The sequence below is a fragment of the Pomacea canaliculata genome, linkage group LG5, assembly GCF_003073045.1.
Source record: "Pomacea canaliculata isolate SZHN2017 linkage group LG5, ASM307304v1, whole genome shotgun sequence".
Lineage (NCBI taxonomy): Eukaryota > Metazoa > Mollusca > Gastropoda > Architaenioglossa > Ampullariidae > Pomacea > Pomacea canaliculata.
This window is the reverse complement of record NC_037594.1, coordinates 22,065,155-22,089,475: the sequence shown is the minus strand read 5'-3', so window position 1 is coordinate 22,089,475 and position 24,321 is coordinate 22,065,155. Positions and strand designations below refer to the sequence as shown.

The 24,321-nt window shown below is 35.6% G+C and overlaps 1 protein-coding gene across 9 annotated transcripts in view; it reads left to right on the top strand.

The window, feature by feature from the left end:
- Positions 1-24,321, top strand: part of LOC112565419 (myoferlin-like) — a 76,187-nt gene that overhangs the window by 7,032 nt on the left and 44,834 nt on the right. For 4 of the 9 annotated variants that reach the window (XM_025240869.1, XM_025240865.1, XM_025240873.1 and 1 more), the window contains exons 6-17: positions 1,592-1,764; positions 13,083-13,328; positions 13,757-13,903; positions 14,469-14,512; positions 14,864-14,946; positions 15,173-15,276; positions 16,217-16,285; positions 16,605-16,648; positions 19,249-19,325; positions 19,586-19,615; positions 22,768-22,868; positions 23,640-23,750. In XM_025240869.1, the coding sequence (XP_025096654.1) occupies positions 1,592-1,764; positions 13,083-13,328; positions 13,757-13,903; positions 14,469-14,512; positions 14,864-14,946; positions 15,173-15,276; positions 16,217-16,285; positions 16,605-16,648; positions 19,249-19,325; positions 19,586-19,615; positions 22,768-22,868; positions 23,640-23,750 (1,229 nt within the window). Of the gene's footprint in view, positions 1-1,591; positions 1,765-8,759; positions 9,873-13,082; positions 13,329-13,756; positions 13,904-14,468; positions 14,513-14,863; positions 14,947-15,172; positions 15,277-16,216; positions 16,286-16,604; positions 16,649-17,479; positions 17,557-19,248; positions 19,326-19,585; positions 19,616-19,937; positions 19,953-20,357; positions 20,376-22,767; positions 22,869-23,639; positions 23,751-24,321 lie in introns of those variants that run through there. The other 5 variants (XM_025240867.1, XM_025240868.1, XM_025240874.1 and 2 more) reach the window with 5 other exon arrangements.

The following is a 24,321-nucleotide window of genomic DNA, read 5'->3' as shown; positions in this document are numbered from 1 at the left end:
TTGTCTGTATAGTAGTATGGAATAGGGCACACACAGAGAGAGGCATCTACAGGCTGGGCGGTGGGGGGAGCTAGTGGACAGGTTGCAACCCTGTGACTGAAGGAGAGTGGGATGGGATCACCTCATAACAGGATGGGTGTTGGTGGGGATAGTTTCAAGAAAAGTCGGGTGTTAGGTGAATAAGAGGGTCAGATGGCAAGATCATGGGGTCAGTTGGAAGGAATGGCACAGAGGTGGGAGCCATGACCCATCGATAGCAAGAGTGGATGTATATATTTCGCCTTGCCAGTACCATCAGCTGGCAAAGATAAGAACAAAGTGCCTACTCCCTACACCATATGTTCAGTTATTAAAAGGAGAGGGTGATGTTACAGCAAAAGTTTTCACAGGTCACCCTGCTACATCTTAATCTCACCTCCTCCTTCTCCTGGTCAAACCATTCTTAATTTCTGCGATAAGCATGGATACAACTTCTCCATCCTGAGAAAAAATACAGACCTGGGGCAGATAATGAAATTCTGAATGACTGGGATGGGATGGGCAGGGAAAAAGCATGAGGAACTGAACTTGGTAAGAATAAGGATGGAATTACAGTAAGACAGTTCAAACAATCGTAATTACTAGAAGTGCAAGTTTTAAGCTGATTTGCGACTGTTAGCTGTCATTAGAGACAGCTTAGCAAAAAAGAATGGGGTGCATTTCATATTGTCTATTGCCATTAGACTCAGTATTAGCATCATCTGATTGTTAAAGATAATCATTTTGATTTAGTTATATAAAAACTGTGTTTTTATTCCCTCCAACTAGTTATAAAATGTGGATTTGCTAATTGGGATAGGAGCTGTTTCTTTCAAGACTTATATTACCAAGACTAATACTTAAAACTTTCTCCTTATGTAGGTTTTTACAAAGGAAATTTTAAAAAAAAAACAGTGCTGCTGATGTTCTTCAGAACTTTTGGACATTGATGTTTTAATAAAATTGAAATTAGCATGATATGGAAAAAACATGAAAGATTCACAGCCAAAATATGAATGCTTCTTCTGTGTCTACAGCTAGCTTGAAAGCTTATGAAAAACAGAAAAATATGGGAAGAATGAGAAATGCTATATAGAGCTGAAACTTTCTTCTTCAGCCCTAATAAGAAAATTGCTAATAAAATTGTGACCCATCTGCAATAAAATGGGCGACAGATGACCTATAGTTAGTTTTGTCTGCATGTTGTAAAAACACCTGTGAATGCTCTGTGGAATAGGTTTCTTAGAAGGCCTTATTTTCCGTGTGGTCAGACCTGTGTGAATATCTATGTGTTTTTATTTTTTATGTACTTTTCTGAGATTGTTAAACAGATTTTAAGCAGAGTTCAGTTCTGTTAAGTTCCTTTTAATCTGTATGTATCTCATATGGAAGTTTGAAGTATTTTTAGAGTGGTGTTAATTTTAAAAACATTAGTGCATTTAATAATGTTAATGTGTTAGTTATACATACATACTTTCAGTCTTCTTTTATTAATAAAATTGAGTGTATGTGTGTACAGATAAGTACATAAAGATCAAACCTCTGTTTTTAATCATATTATTTTGATGTGCAGGAATAGTTGTAAATACAGATGATACTGATTCAGAAGATGATGCAGAAGACGAACCAGCTGCTGATGGACCACCACAGCTTGATGCCTCAGGTCAGCCAGTTAAAACAAGCAAGAAAACTCGGAAAAGACAAAGGCTAAGGCCTAATCTATCAAAGAAACCTTCAGACTTCCAGGTAAATAAGCGGAATTGTGAAATAGTGCCTGCTTATGATTTTTGTTTTGTTTTGCGATTTTGAGGAATTCATTAAGACTAAAATGAAAAAGACAAATGATGCAACTTTTTTGTTTATCCTGTATAACAGCGGTTCTCAACCTTTTACATGTGACGCCCCCCTGACGAACAAAGGTACGTCCGCGCCTCCCTTAGCCAGCAATGTAAGCTAATTTCACTGATACTGGTATAAGAAACTTTAAAAAAATGACCACCTTCACAATCCCCTTGTAAGCACGTCGCTCCCCCCCAGGGGGGCACGCCCCACAGGTTGAGAACCGCTGCTGTATAGTAAATGCTTATTTTGATAGGTTAAAAAGAAAAAGTAATGGTAGTCTTATGACCTTGTTGTCATTGGGAAGAGAGGTGTTGGTGGCTCCACATCCTTCATGTTCTTTTTTGTGAGGGTGAGAATTCCAGCTAAAAGAGAATTCCAACAATCTATCCTCAAGAGTACAAAGTTGCATTAGTGGTGAGATAATAACGAATGGTACTGATCCTATGAAGTTCAAGGTAAGCAGTTTTGCAGACATCAGCATATGCTGATGAAAGTCAAACTGTGATCGAGAATGACATCAGAGAAAGGAATTGTTTAGTTGTTTATAGACAGAGACTGAGGGAGAGAAGGATGACTCAGAAATTTCTTTGGACAAGTAGCAGATTAGTCTTATCATTCAGTTGCAGCCTGTTTTGGAGCATCCAGAACTTTAATTCAGCTATGCATTCCTGAGTTCATGTCAGTAATCCAGCAAATTCAGTAAGGGGAGCTGATGGATAAAACTGTTTATCATCAGCAGAGCCGGAACAAGTGAGATCCAGGGCCTGGGGAAATAAAATAGTGGGGGGTTAGGAAGCCAGTGCAACATATGCGCTTGTTAGTGCGGGGCCCCTATCAGGTACAAGGCATTGGGTGCTCGCCCCTGCTCACCCCCTGCTAGCACCTGCATGGATCATCAGCATAACTTACATGGGGCTTGGCGTGACATAGCATCAGACATAAAAAGTACAACACAAAAAGTATTGGTCCCAAGACAAATCTGTGCGGGACACCATATCTCAGGACAGAAACATCTGAGTACACGCCTCACATACACAGAGTCTGGGTTTGGTCCATGAGATAGGATCAAAACCAAGAAAAAGCATTATCATGAATACCAAAAGAGTAATGCCTGAAATAATAATAATAAATGCAAAATTTGTAAATCGCTTACTCCTAAGGAGTACAATCTCAGCACTTAAGAACAAGAATGAAGCATGGACAGCATACGAGGGACAGGAAAACAAATAATGAATGAGCTATAAAAGAATAAACAACCGTACTAAACGAAGAATAAAATCAAATACAGAAAACACAAAGAGAAACCAAATGACTTTTTGTCATCATCAGCAGTAGATCATTTACAATAGGTGCCAATTCAGTACCTTGGCCTTTTCTGAAAACATATGTCTTCACAAAATACTATCCCTGAATTACTATTCTCAACTCCCTTGTAATACTGCCTGTCATAAACATCATGTAACGACTCCATCTTACACTGTTTATCATTTCTACATTCCTTCATCTATTGCTTTACGTTCTTCTCTTGTACCTCATCTTTATGTTGTTCAGTGAGCCTGTATATACCCCACTGTTCACTGGCTGTTATCTTTCATTTATACTTATTGCTCTGCGCAGAGAGTGCGATCTATCTTGGTCATAAAGCTGTGCGTTGCAAACTCACATTATTATTATTATATGAGTCGACTGGAATGGATTAAAGAGATTATTTCACTCCACTTGTACAATAAGCTAGGGAAAAACAATCTTTTCCAAAGCTTTAGATAGAAAGGACATGTTTGAAACTGGTCTGTAATTTCTTAAGCAGCTGTGATCTCAGGCCTGACGAGAGGGGGGGGACAGGGGGTCTGGTGTACCCGGGCCCGTGGCTGTCAAGGGGGCCCGGCCTTGGTCAGTGGATTTTTTTTCTTCTTCTCCTTTTCTTTTTCTTTTAAAGAAAGGCCTAAGGACAGAACACCCAAGCATTACACATGCAGAAGTTGAGTTTGAGCGTAGATATTGAGATTCAAATTGTAAACATACATTATATACTGGGAAAATAGTTTACGATTACAAGTACAAGGGGCCCGGAGAGGTCGTCTGTCCCGGGGCCCGGGCTGGCTCTCGGCGGCCCTGTGTGATCTAAAGGTGGTTCTAAGTGGGCAAGCAGTAGCTGACCTGAACTCAAAAGGAAAATGCCCAGATATGAGAGAAGCATTCATGATATGACTTATATCTGGTAACAGGACATCCAGACAATCGACAAGCAGAGAGGAGAGAATAGGATCAAGCTCATATGTTTTGGAGCTGCTAATCAGGCAAATTTCCTTAACCCTCTTACCATGATATGGGGTGTGGCTTTGCCAGGAAGCACATGGACAGCAATTTTCATTACTTTTATTGCAAAGTTCAAGTTTTCACCTTTCCAAAAATGTGTAGGTTTCTTGGTCTGATGTTTACCTCAAAGCAGCAATAATAATAATTAAAAAAAAACAGCTGAAGATGGAACAACTGCAGAGTCAAGCTTCTTGTTCATCAATACAATCTTACTGGTGAAGAAACTAGCAAATTTTTGTGGGAATTCTTGTTCAGGAAACACTGACGAGAGTGGAGTACCAGGGGTTTTTTCCAAATATGAAATAACTGTTTAGTGATTTTACAGGCAAGAATGTTTTCAGAGTAGAACATTGACTTTGCACACTGAACAATAACCTTCCCAACCCTCAGAGGAGTGAAATACCCATTCCACAGGTGTATCATCTGGGTGAAGTGTGCAGTAACACATACATACTGAACAGGAACACTGGCTGGTAAGCATGCTTTCAGGTTTGGAGACCACTTCTCTAACCAATTTGACTTTCATGTCCCTGAACTTTTATTAGGGGTGATAGAGGAGGGTGGGGGATAGTAGATAAACCAGGATATACCTGGTTTAAACAACCAGTGATCACTTTGGCAGACTCTAGTTACAAGATATACTAATTTGATACAGATTTTGTCCTTTTAGACGTGGGCCAAAATAGGTGCTTATTGAATTTCATATATTGTTAGCATATTATTGCTACCTACTGTTTTTGAGGAAGCATATATGCCTGACAGTTAGCCCACACATCTTCACAAGGTTGCAGATGTGAGGGTCAGTCATGAAAACCATCTTCCTACTTAATAGCAGTTGGTACTTGATTTATCAGCAGAAATAAAAGCTAGGTAAAGGAGGCATAGTGTTTCGCCTTTCACATGTCATGCTCTAGACTTATCAAACAACTGAACCACGAACGCCCTACATCCAGTTGGGTTTTGGAAACTTTGTTTCTTTTTTTTTTTAATCCTTTACATTGTGTAAACACAAGTGAATGACTCTGGGGCTTTCTATTTTTTTTAGATGGTCAGCTCTGTATTCTTATTAAACTGCAGACATTAATATTGTTTAAATGTTAGCAAAAAACATTTATCCTGCCATCTCCCAAACTCTGTTGTGGCAACCCACAATACTGTCCCAGATTGGATATCTCCGTGTGGGATTGTGTAGGACAAAAGGCATTATTTGAATTTTAGGGAGGTCTTTTTTGTCTAACCTTCTGTGAGTGCAGAACATAGATAGCTTAAAGAATACTTTTGTCCATGCACACAAATTGAATTTATTCCTAATGCATGGGTGGGAGATAAATTTTTTCTTGGAACTGAAGTATGGTCAAGTCCAGACAGCACATGCTTTTTTTCATAAGTTCACAAATGTGAGGAACTCTATGCAACAAAATTGAACCAAACTGAATATTCTGGCAATAAATGATTGTTAAAATAAAATAAAGAATCTTGGAATATTGTTTTCATGACTGAAGCTAGTTTAAAAGCACATATGAAAACACAAAGACATGGGAAGAATGAGAAGTACTGTAGAGCTGAAACTTCTTCAACCCTGATAAGAAAATAGCTAAATTGTGTCCCAGGTTATATCTTCCTTCTTTAATTTATAAATCTGTTAACAAAATAAAATATGAATGACAGATGACCTGTAGTTTTGTCTGCACCTTAAGAAAATGTCCTCAAATTGTCTTTATGTTAGGTATTCAGGTCCTTAAAAGATTCTTAAAAGGTCCTTATTTTCAATTTGTCGTTACCATTCTTAGTATGAACCAGTTAGCCTGTTCCAAATTTTAAGACTTCTTTTTTTGGAAATACCTCTTGCAGTAACTCCATTCTTGCTGTTGTCATGTGTTGTCTATGGTCAAGATTTATGGACTGTGACTGTGTATCAATCCTTCATGCATGATTTTTCTTTGCTCTTTATTGAACAATCTGAACATATTTCTGTTTATTTCACTTTCCATCAGGCAGAATTCTGAAGATATATGGTATTCAGATGTTATAAGGATTTTTCTTCTTACTGCTGACAGCATGATGCCTCAGTTGAGGTTTATAACTCAGCAAGAATTGTATGCAATAGAAATTATTCTAATCTTACCTTAAGGATATTTATAATTTGAAAGATGTTATCTAAATCAAGATCTGTTTCTCTTGTAAAAGGCCATTAACAGTGAGAATTTCCTAAATACCATAACAATTTCAGCAAAATGCACACATACTTTCATGTATTTAGCCAGGTAGTTTGTCTGATCTACTGACTACTTTTCTTACCTATGCATTAGAAATTGGTTCTCTTCTCCATAAGCATGATACACATATTTTCTAAACAAATTTTCCTACAGTTCTACTGTGATTGTGATACACTGTATCAAAACATTATTGCAGCAATAAAACAGAGAGATATGTCTTTTGTTAAACACATCGTTAATTTATGACTATCACATGTACCGCAGAAAAATAAATTTGCAATAATCTCTTTCAAAAAGCATGTTATTATTACTATTAATCCTGTATAAATATTCAGTTCAGGCATTGAAAATGCATGAGCAGAGCGCCATACCTATACTTTTTCTTTGCTTAATACATTCAGTTACCAGACCAATTTAAACTTAGCTTTGTATTCTTATATAAACTACCAACATTAGTATTGTTTTAATGTTAGAAGGAAACATTTGTCCTGTCATTGTCAAAACATGTATTTATAATATTTTAAGTATTATATATCTTAGCAAATGAACAATGCTGTATTTGCATGAAAACTTTTACCTTTTCTTTCATGAGGAAAATGATGTTTTTCATGCAAACCAGTGAAATATTTGAAATTAACAGTTGTGTATTTTGTCTGCGTAATTTTGAAATTGAAGTGATAATAACAGATTTGGATAGTTAGAATTTTTAGTGGTCCTTAGTTTTTTATTATCTGAAAAACTCTTTCAGCTTCTGTTTTTCTTTCACGCCGGCATAAGTATGCTTCAATTAGTTGACATTTACTGTGTAGAATAGTGCCAGCTGTGCCATTTGTGTAGAGTAATTAAGCAATTGAATGAACCTGATATGTTGGATTGAGATTGCTAGTGCTATTCACCATAATGCAGAGGGTTTTCAATGTCATTCAAGAGGCCAGATACAGACCTCAGATAATGCTGTCCCTACCACCTATCCCCTCCTCTTAGCTTGTGCACATGAAAGGTATTAAGGGACGATAAATTCCTTCTGATATACTGCTTATTTATTAGATCTAAGAGAAAGGATACAAGAAAACTTAGTTCTTAATATTGTCATGCGCTGGCATGAACTTTTTTTCAAAAGTTCTTCAACTAAAAAATTTCTTATTATGGACATGCATGAATTATTATATTGAAAGGTACAGGTCCTGTAACCTAGTGACCGTACAGGCAGTGAACTTTAGGACATGGAAGGCAAAGCTCAAAACATGCTCTTCCTGCCTTTTATCTTACCTAAAAGATTAGATACTACTGGTGGACGGACAAAGTGAAATTTCCAGCTACTTTCCTCCGCAAAACTGAACCTGCAACTTTATGGTTTGATATAAAATAGGCTAGGTTCAAACAAATTTAACTAGAATTATTACTTTTGTAGGCGTCAAAGTTGTGCATTCATTGTCTGAAACATTTCGACCTGCTGTTAAATGATTGTTAGATATGTATGTGTGCAGCAGGTTACAAACATACATTAAAACTTTATTCAAAATCGATTCAAGTATAGTTACAAAAACCAGAAGGAGGCTAAAACATGCTTGTGAATAATTTATCAGTTATGTTATGTGTGGTACATGTGACAATGAACATAAGATGAGACATACACACCCATCACTACAACAGTTTATTTTAGCTCTTTAACATATCACTTACTCATCTATTTAATTAAGATCTACGTCGGAATTTTTTCAAGGGTTTTTTTTCCAGAATGCTTTTTTTCATTCTTTCTTTCAATTGCAGGGATGGAGAGTCTTTTGGATATTATAAAACTTTCCTCCTCATTTTATTTTAATCTTCTTTTGTATTTGAAAATTTTGTGTTCACTGCTGAATTTTGCTATATAAAGGCATAAAAATATGATTAGATTGTTAAGTCAAATGATAATTATGTGTCACAAAAGGGAAGGTTTACTGGAATGTGTAGAGTTCCACATAAGTGGAGACCATTTTCTTCGAATTATCTGTGGCAATTACAGAACAATTAATGAGACTACCAACAGATTCTATTTAAGGGATACTTTTCTTCACAGCATTACCAGTTAGATATTCATTTGCCAATAGCTCACTAAGGCATTGTTGGAGGTACCATGTTGTAGAACAGCATTGTTAAAAGCACAAAATAGAACAACATTAATTTTTTCCACTGCCATTATCAGGGTTTGCTTATTTACTGTACATGTGACACTCTGAATTGTCAAACATATGAGTTGACATATGAATAGAACAGCTGTTTCCAATAGATTAGCTGCCCTACCCTCTGGAATGATTGCTTCGCTGGCTTTTTGATATATGCCTATACCTAACAGTTGAAATAATCATTTGCTCTTCAAACCTGAGCTACTGCTGCACCACTGAACCACCACAGCTATTTTATGAAGAGTAGTTTTCATCTTGCAGCATCTGTGAAAGTGGAAAAAAGTATCAGGTGTTTGCACTGAAAACGACGCACTACAGTCTACATGGAATTAATGTGTAGTTTCAACTAGTGACAAGATGTGTGAGCTCATGATTTTCAAAAGAGCATGAGAATGTTGCAATGATACTGATTTAACGGTCTTTACAAGTGGACTGATGTCTAGCAGTGTGCTTCAAATAACTGGAAAAATTAATGAATAAAAAGGAACTGTAGGGGATAATATGGTGAGAAACAGCTCTTTATGTTGGAACAACTGTTCGAATGAGAAAGAAGGGAACTAGGACCAAACCTGTTGCAGTGGCCACCTGAAATCTAATGAGTGCAATTTTAAAATCATTGTTGTTGCATCATGGCACTCACTTAATAGTGGTTAAGGAGTGTTTAGAGCTTAGGTTGAGCATGTGTGATTAAAAAGCTCTGGACAAGCCATCAGAGAGCCTCAGTACAGATGAAGATGAGCCTTTCAAGCATGACATCCTCTTCGAGAACACAGGAATCTGCATAAAATTACACAGTTAATGCTATACCCAACTGGTAAAACTGGTATTCTGTGATACCTTCATTGTGTTAAGAATGCATATTCTGTGAATTCACTTTAGATGCAATTGCAGTTTTTGAGAAACTATTATTTTGTGTTAAGTTTGGGCACTTTTCTTCTCAAGGCAGTAGAAGTTGCTGAAAACATTGATCATTCTATAATAGCGAATTGGTGTACTATTCTGCCATCAAGACATAAATAAGTGCAACATGTCTGAAGGATTAAAAGCAGGAAGTAGCACTGAGGGAAAAGACAATGGTGGTAAGGAAGTTGAAGAAGAGAGAGGTCATGAGAAAGCAAGTGAACCTCTAGATGGTCATGCAGGTGAGAGCACTCAAAGTAAGAACAAGGACAAAAGTTCTAAAGACAAGATACCTGCAGTGAAAGAAGGCAAAGATTACTCTGCCTCAAACCAGCCAAAATCAGGGGGACCAAGCTTAGGATTGCAAAAAAAGAGCAGAGAACTGATAGATGGACAAAAAGTGATTGATTTTAAGGTAAAGTGTCATTTAATTCATGTACAGATCTAGATTATGTATTTTTCTCTTGCATATAATGTATTCAGGTGCATACATACATTCTCTCACACATACATAGAATGCTCAGAACATGTGTGTGTAAGCACACAGAAATGAATATGTGCATGCAGAGTTGTCAATACCCTTTGATGTTGGTAAGCAACTAATGGTATATTTTACCAATTAAATATATTTTATACTTTTAATTTTTGTTTCAATTAATGATTTAGCTAAACACATGAATGTTTTAAAATTCGTGTTAACGTGTTAAATTAATGTTTGGATGTTGGGAGGAAATTGCAGAAAAGTTTTACTTTTCTCAGTTCAAACAAGAATGCTGTACTTTGTGAGAGGGTGTAGATTTAAAGGATTAGTTGTTTATACAATACTACAAATTAAGTAGAAGTATTAAGTGGATTAAACTAGGAGAACAGAAACGAACATTTTTAGCCAGTATTTATATTGCAAAATCGATGGAGTACCTGCACACAGCAGTAACAGGTAGTTCAGGTATAACCAGCTGTTACAGGACTCACATATGCAGTCATGTGAAACAATGTTCTGTTGGAAGACTTTTAATAATGTGCCTTCATTAACAATGGGTTTGCCAGTAGGTCTGAAATCATGACCTCACATCTCTGTGAACATTAGTTAAAATTAGAATTTGCAGGTTTCATTCTGCATTGGGTTGGGCATTCTAAAGGGGATTAATAATGCAGCAAAGCTATGTTTAACTCAAAGCATGAAAAGTTGCTAGCCATATTTTTAGTGCACACTTGCATTACAGAGAGAATGTCAAATCTAGGCTTGTGAAGATACATTCTTTCTTTATGTCATGATTCAGTCTAAAAGTTGCCATCGAAAGAAGGAAAAAAGGTTGTTGAAAGGAACATATGAGCTAGTGGTAGAGTTTTTATCAATATTTGTTGATATAGGCTCAGCCTGTCACATTTTCAGTTACCAGGAAAGATATAGTTTGGCTAGGGAATTTGAAGTCAAAATTGTTTACATGATTTTTTGTTTAAGAGCCTAATAACAATGCTAATATAAATGCATACAGGGTGCATTTTTTATTTGATTAGCAAAGGTTTATTTTAAATATAAGTAATTTTTATTTTTATAGTACATATTTTAACATTTGTTTATGTTACAGAGTCGCCTAAGTTTGTGTTCTTAAATTATGATAATACAGTTAAAGTTCATTATCTCACCACCCATAATCTAGCCAACTCCCACCCTTAACAGATTTAAGTTTAGAAGACTTGTGTACAGATAACTTGAAAACAAGTAAGTCACTGGGGAGTGTTTGGAAATCATCTTAAAGAGGTGAGTCTTAAGCAGCTGCTTAAAACCACTTAAAGAGTCATCCTGGCAAAGCTGCAAGGGGATAGTGTTCTAAGCAGAGGGACCGGCATAGGTGAAGGCTCCTGGCCAGCAGAGCAGAGTGTAATGTGGGGAATATGAAGTTGAGTGTATCAACCACTGAATGAAGTGGGGGATGGAGCCTGGAGGGTAAGCTAGAAGCAAAGGTAATCAGGAGCACAGTGATGTAGACATTTACAGTAAAGACAGTTCAGTTTGTACGTGATACAGTCGGTGATAGGCATTCAGTGAAGTGAGGGAAACAGGGAGGTGATCTGATCTGTCTTATGCACATTGAGGGCCAGATCAGCAGCAGCATTCTGAACATAACTGAAAGGTGTTGAGTGTGTCAACAAATGCCAGCAAGATAAAAGTTGCAATAATCCAGGCATGAGAAAAGAGACAAGTAGCTTGAAAGTGACATCCTTCACAACGAATAGTGGAGAGGAATCAGAGACACACACACACAAAAAAAAACCCACAGGTTTCGCCAAAGAAGAGATTGGGGGGGGGGGGCATGGAGAGGATGTGGTGCAGAATAACACCAAGACCCTTCACACTGCACAGCAAGGGGATATTAATGGGGATGAAATAATGAGTTTGGATTATGTTGTAATTCAGGAAGTATATTTTCAGGAAAGATTCTTTTGTAGTTAAGCATGCACAAATGAGACACCCGTGGGCCGGTGTGCCCAGCCTCTCTGACTGGGTGACTAAGCTGGCCCATCCCTTTTTCTTATTCTTTTCCTTTTTCTGCATTACCTTGCCCTTTCATCTATATTCACCACCAAGGGCTGCATCTGTTTGAGTGCCTTCTGCACCACTCCTGTACAAAGTTTGTACACAGAGGCTGGTGAGCCTCCACTTTCTCTTCGTCGTCTGAAACTCAGGCTATCCTATGTCTATCATTTAAAAGCTCACCATGGAAACCTGCATACTGTGGTTTTTGGACCTCAGCATGCTGCCCTGTAGGACTGCAACAGGCTGTTTCAGCTCGACAGGAACTTTTTTGCCGGATTGCATGAAAAGGCCTTGGTGTGCTTCTGTCAGAGAATGACATATTTCTTACATAAAAAATTTACTTCAATTAAGTGAAAGAAATAAACATAAATACTATGTGTATGTGAATATTTGCTTATACTTTTCCTCTATGTCTTTCGTCTCAACATTCATGTACTCAACATATAACACATTCTTCCCTTAATAATGTATTTTATAAATTTTGTCGCCATGGACCACATATCACAAGCTAAAATAGCAGACTGCATGTTCTGCAAATCATTTTAGCTTATTGTGCATTAAAACTCTTGAAATCCCTTCCCTTTCACTGCTGCCATTATTTGAAATATTGTACTGAAGCTGAAATGTATACTTAAAATGCTTCTGTTATTTAAAAATTCTATAACTCTCTCTTATTATTATTTACATATTTTGATATATTCTGTTTGTACCTGTTTTACTAGTTGTATGATGCTAATTGTCTGTGCTGTTTAACGTCGATTTTTCCACCATCTTCAATTTATATACTTTTATTCTTTGTTCATATCTGATAAGGTACCGTTACATGTATGGTGAGCACACTTTCATAATAAGTGTAATCTAAAGCTATAAACCCCTAATAATAATTATATTTTTTGTGTGTTTTTTGAGCAGAATATAAATATATTTATGTAATAGAATATAAATAAGGTGTGACATTCATTTAAGACTATTACTTCAACCTCAGCATATTTTAAGCCACAAAATTTCTACACCTCTACTTTATACATCATTTGACATTTATGGTGGTTATATTAAATCCAAAAGTTCAATATAATTTGTTGACAGATACGAGTGAAAGTTACAAAGGCCCGGCAGTTGCAAGGTGCCAATGTTAACCCTGTTACCAGGGTTACAGTCTCCAACCAAAGCAGGCAAACAAGGGTGAAGAAATCAACCAGTGTACCAGAGTGGAATGAGTCTTTCTTCTTCAACTTTCATTCTGCACCATCAGAACTCTTTGATGAGTTAGTAGAGTTTAAGGTCTTCAACTCTAAACGCCTTCGCTCAGATGCACTCATTGGCTCATTCAAGGTCGGTTTGTGCAAGAATAAGCTGCTTCTTCTCCTGTTTGGACTAGAATAAATTAGCTGTCTACTATGATACCATCGGATTTTCAGTATATATAGTTTATTCATTCAGTCGGGCATCTAGACATGGGATTCATCCATTAGGCTCATAGGTAGTCACATTTAAAGTTTTGTCAGAAACTTATGCCCTATCTCTGCGAAAGTCTCTCCAAATCTTGTAGATTCCAGCTAAATAAGAAGTTACCATGCAGTTCGGAAGGTTTTGTAAGCCCTTCATAATGTATGTCTGTACTTATGTACTTAGGGAGAAATTGAAATATTTTCTGCACAAAATTGTTTAGATGTAAAAACATAATGTAAAAAGATGCAAAGAAGAGCATCTTCATCCGTCTTGCAAGATATCTGCATTAAATTATTTTTTTCTTTTTGTAGTTTGACATTGGGCTTGTTTATGATGAACCCCAGCATGCACTTCTCAACAAATGGCTATTACTTAGCGATCCAGAAGATTCTATGGCTGGCCACAAAGGTTACTTGAAAGTGAGCGTTGTTATTGTGGGACCAGGAGATGAAGCACCAGTAAGTTGTTTGGTTGAGTATGCCACACATCTTATAGGTGTTTTAGCATAATTTATGTGTGTTGTGTGAATGTGCATCCATGTGCATGTGCGTGTGTTGTCCCAAACACAACATATGTGTATAATGGCATTCCCTAACCATTTTTGACTTAGTGTTCTTAGTTACACGAATAAACATTCCATATTAGGTGGTTGTATTTACTAACAACTTTAAAATGAAGCAACTTATGTGATGCAATGATTTAAGTTAGCAATGCCAAAGTGGAATTGGCCTTTTTCACACTGCAGAATTATAAGATAAAAGTTATTATGTAAAACTAATGTCCCATTAGTTGCTTACCACAACTCTGAAAAGCCATTTGTAAGAACCTTGTCAGTTGCTGCATCTATCACATAATCACGTTGTTCAGTCTGTACTGAAGTAAATGTTGATTTTCATGGATTTTGTGTGCTGCTTATGGGATAATGTCAGTGCTGTAAACCTCTCTACATTTTGTCCTGTCATGATCATGTTTCATATTGGTCAGTATTAATTTAAACTTCATTTGGTGGTTCATTTATGTCAGAGCATGAAGGGTGATGAGAAAGAAGAAGAGGAAGATGTTGAAAGGTATATATGAAAATTACACTATATCTGAGATATACATTGTTACAATCTGAGATGCTGGATAAAAAGGTTTATTAACCTTTGTACACTTCTAGTGCCTATATAACAAGCTAGATTTTTTTTGTTTGGTTCTTGGCAGATATTTTTCGTGTTTTTTCCAAAAGAAAGATGGCAGCGTTCAAACTTCTGAATGATTTAAAAATTTGATGCAACAGTTGTGAGTTCTGCATTTTCTGGGTTTTCTTTTTTTAATTTGTTGTATAATTGTACTTGTTTTTTTACATATTTTTTAGCATTGTGAAGTGTGAAAAGATGTGTCTCTAATAAATTTGTTTTTCACTATTTCATTTGCAGCAACCTTTTGCGACCATCAGGGATGCAAATGCGTCCAGCCATGTTTGTGCTTAGAGTATACAGAGCAGAGGACATTCCTCGCAGTAAGTTTGCTTACGATTAAAAAGAGTTTTCATAGAAGGAATTATATTATGGGACACACTTTTATTATCACAAGGAAACACAGATATGATGGCATGCCCTACATCTCAAGTCTTGAGGGGAAGTAATTATTTTACCATCTGCTTTAGTCTGAATTGTACCTTTGTGTGATCCCATCCAAATCTACACAGAGGATATTGTTATTCATAATGATTCATATTTTTGCAGTGGACTCAGCATTTCTGGAGGGAGTGAAAAAGGTGTTTAATGTTGGGGAAGAAAAAAAGGAGCTGGTGGATCCTTACTTTGTTTTCTCATTTGCTGGGAAGGAGGTCAGCATCATATGGTGGAAACATATCTTATTCTGCTGTTATAATTCAGGGCTCATTTGAAGGACATGACAGGCATTTCTGACTGGGCATGTATTTATGACCATCAGCAGTTTTATCCATAAGTAAAATTTTTCTAATTTGAGTTAGAAATCGATGGGTAAAGAACTCCTGATTCATAAGCCAACGAGTAGTAGTATTAAGTTACCAAACTGATTAACATAGCAGGAATTCCTGAAAAAGTGTGAAATTGTTCACTGAAGGATAAAAATTAAGCCTACGACTAAAATGAGAGATGTTAATAAAAAAAAGAACTTTGAGCAGGAAGCTGCAGAAAGTCAAATTTATAATATCAAATATGAATAAATAATGTTCCTCAGCAAAGTATTTGACAACAAAGCTATCAATTTATTTTTGTTTGGAAACAAACATGTCCGACAGAAAAACTGAAGAAATGCTGACTGCGATACTGAGTTTCATTTTCTTATGGCATTTGCTACTTTCAGATTGCATTTGTCAAGCTTAGTTGCAAGTTCTTGAAAAATTCAGTATTTGATTTTGTTGAACTAAATCATGATTGCCATGTATTTATCCTACATGGGAAAACAATATTGGAGGAACCACCTTCTGATAAATTACCAACTAGTTAAAGATTTTAGGTAAGGATGGCTGGGTAAACCTGTTTCATAAATGTATCATTTTTGTCATGAAGTTAAATGTATCAGGTGATAATGTGAAGCCTGAATTAAATCATAGCATTTTACTTGTAGCAGTGCATGTCATAATGTTGCTAAAAGGAGCAATCATATTCTTGAAAGATCAGTTTAAGATAAATGCTGAGTCTGTTGCTTGTAATTTTTTTATTATTATTATTTTTGTTTATCACTTCAAATGAAGTGAAAGATTGATACATGTTACTGAAGTCTTCTATTAAATATAACAGGTGAAGACAAAAATAATGTACTGCTGTGATCACCCTGAATGGAATCAAGAACTTAGACTTGGACTACATGTGAGTTTTGAGTTGCATATTTGTGTGTTCTTTTCATCTTTCATATTTTTTTTCTTGCTTATGTCCCTTATAAGGACATTTAAAAAATTTTTAAATGTTCAGTAATAATCTGCTTGGTAAAAATAACCTTATTTATGAGTTTGGATCCACATGTAAGTGGCATAGACTGCTTTATGCATCATTTGTGTGCTTGTATGAACGTGTGTGTGTGCACAAGTGCTTAGATATTTGAAATTCATATTTGAGAATTCATTCTTAAACATATCTCAACGTTATATTAAGTAGTTATTTCCAGTTTTCCTTTAATGTTTAATTTCAGTTTCCTTCTATGTGTGAAAGAATCAAATTTATGATCAAAGACTGGTAAGTTTTTCTTCGATGCTATTAAGATGCAAATTGAGTGTAATAATGTGCATGATAAGTAATGTAAACGAAAGTGGTAGGAGATAGAAGTGAAAGCAAATATACTTTTGTATATCATTTCTATAAAATGCTCTGAGAAAATAATTGGAAAAGTGCTTTATAAATTTTCATTATTGTTATTATGAAGGCAAATTCACTGCATTCACTATAAATTCCCTTATTACCATGGCGTAAAAGAGGACACAACTGATAAGTTTTATACTTTAAATCCAGCATGGATAATCCACACAGCATGAGTTAACTTACCTTAACAAAGAAAAAGAAATGATATCAAAATCGAGGTTAAAAGATCATCAGTTATTCAAGTCAGAAAATTGCACTTAAACAAAAATACTAATTGATGTCGCTGTGTATCATATATAACCACTTGAAAATTGATGAATCACTCTCAGCTTGATATATTTTTGCTTAAGCTTCTAATTTCTTGTCAATAATGTTCATGTTGATTTTCTTTGCTGCCTTTTTCTCACCTTTCCCACCATCTCTCTTTCTGTCCTTTCTCTCAGTAACTTATATCTGATGACAGGTTTTCACTTTAAATGTAGTGTTTGCTTTATATATGCATATTTTATCTACTTCCACTTTCTCAAATATCCTTTAAGGCCAAGTCAGTTTTCACAAGGCGGTGTTTTCTCTCAGAGTCTGTGTTCATGGTATAAGAAAATGCTAATTCATTATCTTGTGTCACAGGTGTTTATGTCATTTCACTTTGGTAACTAAGTGGCTCTTTGTGTTGCCATGCGTGTGTTAAACATGTAATATTTTCATCAGGGATCGACTGAATGATGACGACACAATCTGTTCAGCCTCTTTGTCAGTCACCGCTGTTTCATCCAGTGGGGCAGATGGTTTGTTTCTCCTCTCCTTCTCTAATGAGACAGGGCACTGAGAATTAGGTCCCCAATGACCCTGCTTGCAACGTGTCCTTTGATAAACACAGCTTTACATATTTTTTGAGCAATGCATAAAAGGCATGTCTTTTCCAAGGACAAGTTTTCTTGTATGCAGATTTGCAATGTATTTTCAACAGTGATGTTAATTATAATTTTTAAGCTAAAATGTTCAGAATCTTGAAAGACATAAAGCTGTGTGTTTCTTTGGATATGGGGTATTATGCCTACTGCCTGTGTTGTAAAGTGAAGACTTAATTTTTATCCTGTTTGACTCAACAGACCCTTTTTATGCTCAGACCTAAAGACTACCCCTGCCTGCACATTCAGTACCTTCTGTTTAGCTTAATTCGCTTTCATTTCGTCATATTTTTATTCTGGCATTGTTCCTTACGTGATGGTCTGTGTTCTATTTTGATTATTGTGATGTTGTGTTGAAAGATGTCTGTGCATCATGCAAACATCATCATTCTTGAACTTCTGATTTGCTTCCTTTACATCAACCATCAAGCTTGATGCTGATATAAAAGTTTCTTGGCATATTGCTTATGAAAGGATTAAAATTTTATGACATAATGGAGTCTTTCAAAAAAGCCATCTGGCCTATATTTCAAAATTTCTTGATGGCATGTCCGTTATCTTTTACACCATTCCTGAGGACAGAACTGTTATTACATTGTACCTAAATGGTTTGTTCTGGTCTTCCATTACCACTCTCAGACGTGCTATCTTCATGAGTGCCTTTTATATATATATTCTCAGTTATTTTTAAAAAAATTGCTTAAGTCTCAAAACATTTTTCTGTTGCTGTATGGTAGTTGGATGCAAGTTTGCATTAGAAGTTCCTGCAGTTTTTCAAATCTTAAGTCATGTGATACACTTTTATTATGCAGTAGCTACCTAAATTTTCTTTGGATATTTGAGAGGATCTGAAGACTGAGCATTGTCGTATGTGACATTCATTCATTTCCTATCTGCATGCCTTTGCTGTTAATCATGCAAAGTGAGCATCAGGCTGAAGTTTGTTAAAAGTGTCCATGTTATAGCATGAAGGTAGTGGAGTTGTGAATGTTGCTTTTTATTGGTGATAATTGTAATTGGTTTGCATGTTCCTGCAGTCAGGACTGATGCTTCAGGGCAATTAGCAGTCATGCATGAATATCAGTATCAGTTGCATTATTTTCTTCATGGACACTTTCTTTTGTGCCTGTATGTTAATGATGTAGAATATATTAATGATCTTAATGGGGTACGTAACCAAGGTAAGTTGATCTTGTAGAGCAGGCACTAACTTTTAAAGGAGTAAGAGAGACTCTGTGTGTGTCTGCACACACGTCTGTGTACACACCCACCCAGGGATGCATGCACATTAGTATCAATATCTATGTGTATTTCTCAACTTAATGCCTTGCTTTGTATACATGTGTCTTTATATGTTTAACTGCAATAATTTGTTCATTCTGACAGTGTACTTTTAGCAGGAATCCAACTTTGCACTTCACAGCAGGAATTAACAAGGGAATCAAACAGGATGAAGTTATCTTCATTAGCCTAAGCACAGGCCCTTTTGATTTCAGAAATAGGATGACATAGGGAGACTGAAACACTGAAAAATCCTTTGGGTAATTTTTTTCTCCTTTCACGCACCAGGGACCGTGTGACTGAAGATGATATCGTGGGAACTTCTCTTTTGCCAGTATCTTTAATATCTTCATCAGGAGAACTTGGTGAATAATTCTCTTCTACTTTTTCTTTAATAGTTTGCTTTTTATACAGCTTTAAAATGTAACTTCATTATTATTGCTTACTTATAGACTTCTAACATCCTGTGCTCCAGTTTAGCTCTAAAAAAATAGAAAATAAATGTCTTTAGCTACAAGAGTATAGAGGTAGATGTAAATGGATATATAACTAATGCAGTAAAAGAATTCGAGGTGGTATAGTGTAAATAAGTCAAAATTTTCCCATTATTTTATGGCACATCCAGATACAGATGATTCAGATACAGAGGAGCAAAGTGAGCTAACTGGTTTACTGTAATATACTTTACGGTTACAAGAGACATTCTATTTTAAATTTGCCTTGTTTTCATTTTTTAGTTTTCTTTGTGTTGGAACTTATTCAGAACTAAGAACCATGTTGCCCTTTTAAAATTTTGGGAACTAAATTATTGATTAATCTTAAGAATATTGTGACACCGTGACAAACAATATTTCCACAAATTTTTATACAATGCCACATGTAGATGGCAGTATGTGCTGGTCAGGATCTAGGTGTAGTGATTCATATGTTAACATGTCCCTATTGCAAAAGAAGTGATTTAATTTTCCTCTCTGCAGACAAAGAGGATGGTGGTAATCTTATATATTTTACTTTTAAATATTTTGGATGATGGGTCAATTATAAGGATTCAATCCATGGTGTTTGGAATGTTATTTCAGTGAGATTCTACTGGTAAATAGTCTCAAAAGTGATAATTTTATTGTGGTTATAACTGCTTTATGTTTTTGAGGGCATCTTTTTTCTGGCTTTTGGAACTAAGCCGACTCCACATAAAATTGTAATGAAATTACCTTGAATCATTGTTCTTGTTGCCGTATGTTGTTTGGAGCATATTTCAGTCTATTTTAATCTTTTTCATTGTTTACAAATGGCATGTGTTTTCACTTTTTGGATTAGTTTTAAATTATAAATAATGTTTTGTGTGCCCTTATTTTTTTCTTGGCACCATATAGTCTTTGTGCATTTTTTTCCTCTAGGATGTCCAATAGAGCGAAGTAAGTAATCAAGTTCTAGAAGCTGTTCCTTGTAAACATTTGAAGTAACAAATAATAGCTTTAAACATTTTTCATATAAATTTAGGATGAATAACTGTTTACCCTAATATCATAAATAGTACCATGGAAGAGAAGCGTTAATGCCTTTAATTGTTTTCACAAATGTGGAAGAGCTTTAGAAGATCTTGGACCCACATGTTTTCATACTTTTTTAAAGCATTTTCAGAATGTGGTTGAATTCTTGAGTTTTAAATTTTAAAATACAAGCTGCATTTTAATTCACTTGTAAATTCAGAACCTCCTAACTTCCAGACCCCTCTTGATGCTTTTTAATGAAAACAACTCGGTGCCGTTTGTCAGGATTTGGCACACAGCGAGTTATTTGAGTAATCGTGATTTGGAATCTACCACAAATATCATGCCAGCATAATAACTGCTGCTAAACAATGCACACCTGATGCTATCTTTTTTACCTGCTCCACCTTCTAAATGATTTAAGTCATTAAAATATTACTTTCTGCTTTTGATCTCAGCTGCGTAGCCTAATCTAATTAGTATAAGCATAAATTTCTTCAGTCATTTATCTTTGGTTATACCATCTCTCACTCTCTCTCACTTTAGCACCTGTCACCAATACAGTGAAGATTTGCTGTCATAGATTCAGGTCTCATCTGGGGCACTTTTCTTTCTCTTCATGTGGCATCTTTTACAGAGTTGCTGGCTCAGTGTAAAACACCAATTCCCTCGCCCCCCCCCCCCCCCCCACACACACACACACACCATCTCTCTATCTCTCACACAACACAAACATAATTTCTTCCTCTCTTGTCTCCACATATGCCTGTTATAAAACTGCAGGGGATGTTACTCAACTTCCTAAGCAGTTCTTGAGATACTAATAGAGTTAGTTATGGCCTCTAGTCACAATGCTGGTAAGTTATTGGTCATTTATTGTCATTGAAGTGTCCTCATGTCTGTGCAACTGCAAATCTAAATCTTTATTGCATACCCTGTTAAGTGGGTATTAATGATTATCCAGTCTTATTTACCTACCAAATGAATTATTTCCTTTGGCTGGTGCTAATGTTTTGATAATTGATGCCCTCTTTAACTATCTTAACTGAAGTGCCTCACAATCTATGGTGACTGTCTTGCATCAATTAATCAAACCCCTCACTTTTCAGGGAAGAGCGAATGAAGTGCTCACTCATTAGTTCAATGTGGTGACTTCTCACCCATCCTCCTGCCTACACATCTGTTTGTGTGCATGCATGATACACATTCTTGAATGCAAATATGCTGTGAGGATAAGCTTATTGAAATTCATGCTTAAGAACAATATTACAGTCAAAAGACTTAAAATTTTCAGCTATAAGCAGCAATAAATTATGATAAAAGTTATTTATGCTTGTAGACAGATTATGTGTTAATACCATGTTAAATTTATTTCTGTTTAGTTTAATTTGCAGTAACTAGGAAGAAATAGCAGCCAAAGATATAAAGAGTGAGAGAGAGAGAGTGAATAAATCATAAGATGTATAGCTCTGTCTTTGTGTCTGTCTATGTTTTTTTTTTGCTTTTCATCTGATAAATCAGCTTTTGTACACATCTATTTAGTCCAAGAAATCCATTTTGCATTTGCATATCTCTGCATGAATTTTCTCTAATTTTTTGCTTCATCTACTTATTAACCAAACTTTTTTTTTAAATGTGTTGTAGAAACACAAAAACCACCTTTGTCTGAGAGAAGTTTTGACATGTTGTTGCACTTAACATTTTTTTTTTTACTCATTTTAATGCAATATTTTAATATTGAAAGTGGCCTATTTAAAAAAAAGTTTTTGTAGCTTTAGTTTAGCTCTCACATGTCCTTAGAACTGTCAGTGCTATTTTTCATAGTGACAGCAAGCCAGAATCGGAAATAACTTTAATGAATAGTATATTTCACCAGCACTAAAAAACTGTGGGATGTTAATAAAGTGTTACTGTGACAGCAGGAATGCTCAGGTTCTTGTTAGCAGAATTATAGATGCAGTTACGAATGTTTATCAAGATTTTTTTAGTCACAAAAATAGCACAGTATTAGCAGACTATACACAATACATTTTCTGAGAAATTTGTTTTTCGAAGTGCAGCATAAACTGCTCATGATTAGTTAGGAGGAAAGTTTACAGAATGATTTTAATGCTTTTGAGACAAATATCAAGTCTTTTGGAAAATATACTAAAACATACTCATATATTTGGGAATTTCATTTTCACTTTAACATTTTGCATTAAGAATTTTGCTTCAGAACAACTATTTTGAAAAATGCAACAAGAATTCAAATGAATGAAAAAACATTGCAGTCAGTGTGCTAGCTCCTTCAGTTCAAATAAAGTTTCTCAAACAGGTTACCTACCCACCTTTGGCCCCAGTTACATCAACTTCTATGGGTCTACACGAGAATATTCTGACCTGCCTGATGAATATCAGGATCTGAATGAAGGAAAGGTTTGTCATTACTGACATCTTGTTTTATTCCTTGTAGGGAAATAAAAAGCAATTAACATTTGCTTTTTTTCACTATAAGACAACTTTGCATTATTCACTCCACCAGCAGTATCTTCTATTTAAGCAATAGTCATGAGGTTGATATGAAATTTACAGTGTATTACTATACGTACACCATTAACCAAGAGATACCTTACAAATCTTTGAGACTATTGTGCTGAATGATCATCACTTGTATAATTGTAGTTTTCAGCTTGAAAGTATTAGCTGAAACTTATAACAACTTAAATATTTTATGCTCCAAGGTATGGTTTTAGACTATTTATTATATTTGAACCACTGCATATTTTCCACCATTCTTTTTTTTAACTCTTTGATTTCTAGCTTAATTGTAAGTGGTGTTTAGTGTGCCATAATAATTGGTGATGATGTCAGGTTCAGAAATTTGTAGATTTATTATTTTATTTTACAAAATATTTGTAGCAGAATGTGAAAGTCTCTCAGGTATTTGACAGTATAATGACAGAATACAAATAAATTCTAACGTGTAAACATGGTACTTTGACGAAATGTGCTGGGGTTTTGGATTATTGTATAGAACATTTTTCTGGCAAAAACTGATATAAATGTTAGTGATTCTGCAGAGAAAATGCCAAAAGCATGATTTGGTTTACTAGGTATGCACATTGGTGTAGAGCTGTTGTGCATGAGTGGCAGTTGTTTCTATGTTTATCATCACACTTTACTTAGTTATTAATTTTTTTCTCTTAGGGAGAAGGGGTAGCTTACAGGGGACGTGCACTGCTGGAGCTAACAACAGTTCTGGGAGAGAATGAAACAGGTGTTGCAGACATAGAAAATGATGTCATCCTCCGAGTTCAGGTAAGATTATAAAGATTACTGTCAGTATCTATCTAACATCTGCATAAAGCTTTGCCAAAAACTGCAGAAGTTAGGCTCTGTATAAGGTAATCTTTTCCCAAAGTTTAATAACCCCTTTTCAAAATACAAGTCTTAAATCCTCACGATTCCTGATAGGAGTATTCATGTTACACATAGGGCTAGGTTCCATTTGCCTGTAGCCTTTGCAACTTAAGTATATCCATAAACATTCATGAGTCCAGGGGCTGTAGTTGTGAAGTGAGGGCACCTTGTTGCCCTGGGGCAGTATAGCAAACTTAAGGACAAATGTCCTGTTTCCGGTTATAAAACAGTGTCCTGATCCCACAGATGATTTTACCCCTGGAGCCATAGTTACAAAGCAGTTATAAAGATACCCTGAGGTAAAGAAACATGAAGTCTGGGACTCACATAGTTACTACAAGAGTAAGAAGCTTTTTATTAAGTTACCCATTTTTCCCTGGATAAACAGCTTACTCTCACTTCATAACTATATAGCTCCAGGAGGGTTTTTTAATACTTCTTTCTTTGAATGGTTATGTTCTTATAAATA